Here is a 2,923-nt window from a genome sequence, read left to right as displayed (position 1 = left end):
TTGCTCGCTCTTTCAGTTGAATTCGGTAATTAATGTGGCACACTATCTTGGTTAGGCCTAAAGTGATTGATTTGTAATCGGTTTTGGAAATTACATGTGTCCTCATTTAAAAATGCGAATAACAATATAATATACTTATATTTGGTCATATATATAAAAAAATATATAAATAATGTTGTAAACATCAATAAGTTTGTATTATATAATGCAGTGTAATTTAAATTGATTTAAACTGTGATTAATAAATTTAATACGCAAACTATAGTGCACCACACGCTGCGAAACAAACCACAACACTATAAAGATTTCAAGGTGCTATTTTTGTGTAGTGAGGATAGTTTGTAGCGTGTATACATCTTGATGAACACCCATAATTAAAATAACTAAGTTTAATAATCTTTTAAACATAGAATATAAGAAATATAATATTTTAATTAAGTTGCTTCGTTTGATTCATTAAAATAGGACATGCACACATGAGACAAAGTTTCAAATCAAACTAGTTTAGAGCACGGGTAAATTTGAGGGTCAACAATTATTCAACAAATAGCCATTATTAAATACCCCCATTCCAATGGTTCCTGTTCACTTCATATTGCACATCGCAAATGCCTCTTTCAGTGTGATTCCCAATGTCCTGATGATCATTACATATCGCTGGATTAATTTCAGCTTCCATGAGGCGCGTGCTGAACACCTGCTCTGAAAATAAATCATCACTGCCGCCGTCCCAGTTCTCGAATATCTCGTCAAATCTTAACGGTGACCCTCCGTTAGTACGGCTTGACGGCGCCGTCATGTAGCTAAGCTCAGCAGTAGTATCAGTAGTACTACCAGTGAAACCAAAGGATAAGCTGGCTCTCGCTTCACCACCACCGTTAATACTAGTGTTATTAAATGTACGGTCACGATGATCACTTCTTTCTTTGTTTTTCGAAAAGAACAGACGGCTCTCCCACGCTTTCAAAATGTCGAAGCACCGCGGCGGAGCGAATGTGGTGGGCATCTTCTTCAGTATCTCATCCGACGTGGCGGCGAGTATATCGGACGGCGTACTAGTGTTACTCTTATTACTGTTTCTCTCGTCTATTTCTCTAAGGAGCCTTGACTCTCTAACAAGCCGAGCCTCCGCTTCGAGCCTCGTGCTCTCCCACTGAGCTATGTGGCTGAGCTTGGAAACGTCTTTTGGGTCAGCGGCGACTGAGCGGAGAGTGTGCTTTAGAGGCTTATGGGTGACTGGGTCAATACCCATCGTAGTCAACCTTTTCTTCAGATGAGTGTTCCAGTAGTTCTTTATCTCATTATCTGTTCTGTTTGGCAAGTGAGAGGCTATTGCTGACCACCTAAATAAAAGGTTATACTTTTAGAAACTAAAATTAATAGAAACTAAAAAGAAAGTGACATTTATATAATATACAGTATGGTACCTGTTTCCTAATAGAGCATGTAGTTGAATGATTGTTCTTTCTTCCTGTAATGTGAACTTTCCCCTCTTAATATCTGGTCTAAGATAATTTGTCCATCTCAATCTGCAGCTTTTTCCGCATCTTTGGAGACCTGTTTTTGGATCATAGGTTATATATTAATTAAAACTAGGTTATATATCTAAATATGGAGATGGTGTGCATTTTATTTATTAATAATGAAAGATGAAGTAGCTACCAGCTTTTTTGGGCACCAAACGCCAGCTTCCATGGCCATGTTGTTGGATATAGGCTAAGAGCTTTTTGTCTTCTTCTGGTTTCCATGGACCTCTCTTCAAACGATGAACCATATTGTCTCTAAATTGTTAAGTTCTTGTGATAGAAATCTTTTAATCCTACTCAAAGCAAAACCGTAAATTCAATATTTTGTTTGGTTTTAAAGATATATATAAATGTAGTAGTTATAGTATAGTAGTACTCGTACTACTAGAGTAAGTTGAAAAGATCAGAGATGAAAAGTGGGGTACGTACGTAAGTGGGGAGAAATCAGAAAAGCTGGAGAAATAAAGTAATCACATATATGGGAAATGTGTCAAAAGAACTTAGCAAATTATATTAATTTACTCAAATTATAAAACTCTGTTAATAAATGTTGTTATTTTAAAATATGTGGTAAAATAACTATTTTTTCAGATTATTTATTATTACATTGTTTTTTATCACATAAAAAAATCAATATTTTTTTTATATATTTTTTAGAAAGCTAATTAGGATTTTTGCCCCCAGAACTTTTAAGATCGTTGAAAATGCTCCGCGAACTATTGAGATTGTTGGATTTAAGTACTTTTGTCTAATTTCATTTAATTTTACTATTTCAATGATTCTTTATGTATTAAACCATACTCTTCAAACTTTGATATCTACCAAATCATGCCCCTCAAACTTTAAAATGTACTAAATTTTGCCCCCTGAACTTTCATTCATGTTAGACTTTTTTACAAAAATTAGAAAAAAGTCCTTAAATCCAACAATCTCAATAGTTCAGGAGGCATTTTTAACAACCTTAAAAGTTCAGGGGGCATATTTGGTACATGTCAAAGTTCAGGGAGAAAAAATCCTAATTAGCCTTTTTAGAATTAGAAGCAAATTACTTAAAAATTATGTTATATCTATATTAGTTTTGTTAAAATCTTTTTTATTTGAAAGTGATATCGATTTTTTTTTATTATGTTATATCTATATTAGTTTTGTTAAATAAAAACCGCATTTACTTAACGTGACATGTAATCAGATCTCATGATTTCAGGGGATAATCGTTGTAAAAAGATTACAGTCAACTTTGTAATTAACTTCCTACTATGTGATTATAAATAGTGGCAATTAAGATCAAAAAAGGGAAGAAAAAATCATACAAAAAAGGTCGTGAAAACTATCAGAAATCTAATAAGATTGACTCGTGGACTATGCAGAATTTTAATTGCAACACCACATAAAAAAAA

General features: G+C 33.5%; 1 protein-coding gene across 1 annotated transcript; it reads right to left on the bottom strand.

The window, feature by feature from the left end:
* Positions 1–222: 222 nt before the first annotated feature.
* On the bottom strand, positions 223–1,941 carry LOC115710234 (transcription factor MYB106-like). Its single transcript, XM_030638581.2, has 3 exons — positions 1,663–1,941; positions 1,428–1,557; positions 223–1,343 (listed from the first exon to the last, which is right to left on the bottom strand). Exons 1-3 carry the CDS (start codon positions 1,772–1,774, stop codon positions 557–559), a joined length of 1,029 nt encoding a protein of 342 aa, XP_030494441.2. The 5' UTR covers positions 1,775–1,941; the 3' UTR covers positions 223–556.
* Between the last annotated feature and the right edge of the window lie 982 nt (positions 1,942–2,923).

This window comes from Cannabis sativa, chromosome 3 (genome assembly GCF_029168945.1).
Source record: "Cannabis sativa cultivar Pink pepper isolate KNU-18-1 chromosome 3, ASM2916894v1, whole genome shotgun sequence".
NCBI classification, from domain to species: domain Eukaryota; kingdom Viridiplantae; phylum Streptophyta; class Magnoliopsida; order Rosales; family Cannabaceae; genus Cannabis; species Cannabis sativa.
Note: the sequence above shows the minus strand (reverse complement) of the source record. Positions and strands in the feature narration are given on the sequence as shown.

Bases quoted from the DNA above. Each gene is read 5' to 3' on its own strand.
- LOC115710234 (XM_030638581.2), bottom strand. From the start codon at position 1,774: ATGGTTCATCGTTTGAAGAGAGGTCCATGGAAACCAGAAGAAGACAAA. The intron at 1,558-1,662 runs GTAGCTACTTCA...ATCCAAAAACAG, and splicing joins TTTGGTGCCCAAAAAAGCTG to GTCTCCAAAGATGCGGAAAA. The intron at 1,344-1,427 runs GTACCATACTGT...CCTTTTATTTAG, and splicing joins CATGCTCTATTAGGAAACAG to GTGGTCAGCAATAGCCTCTC.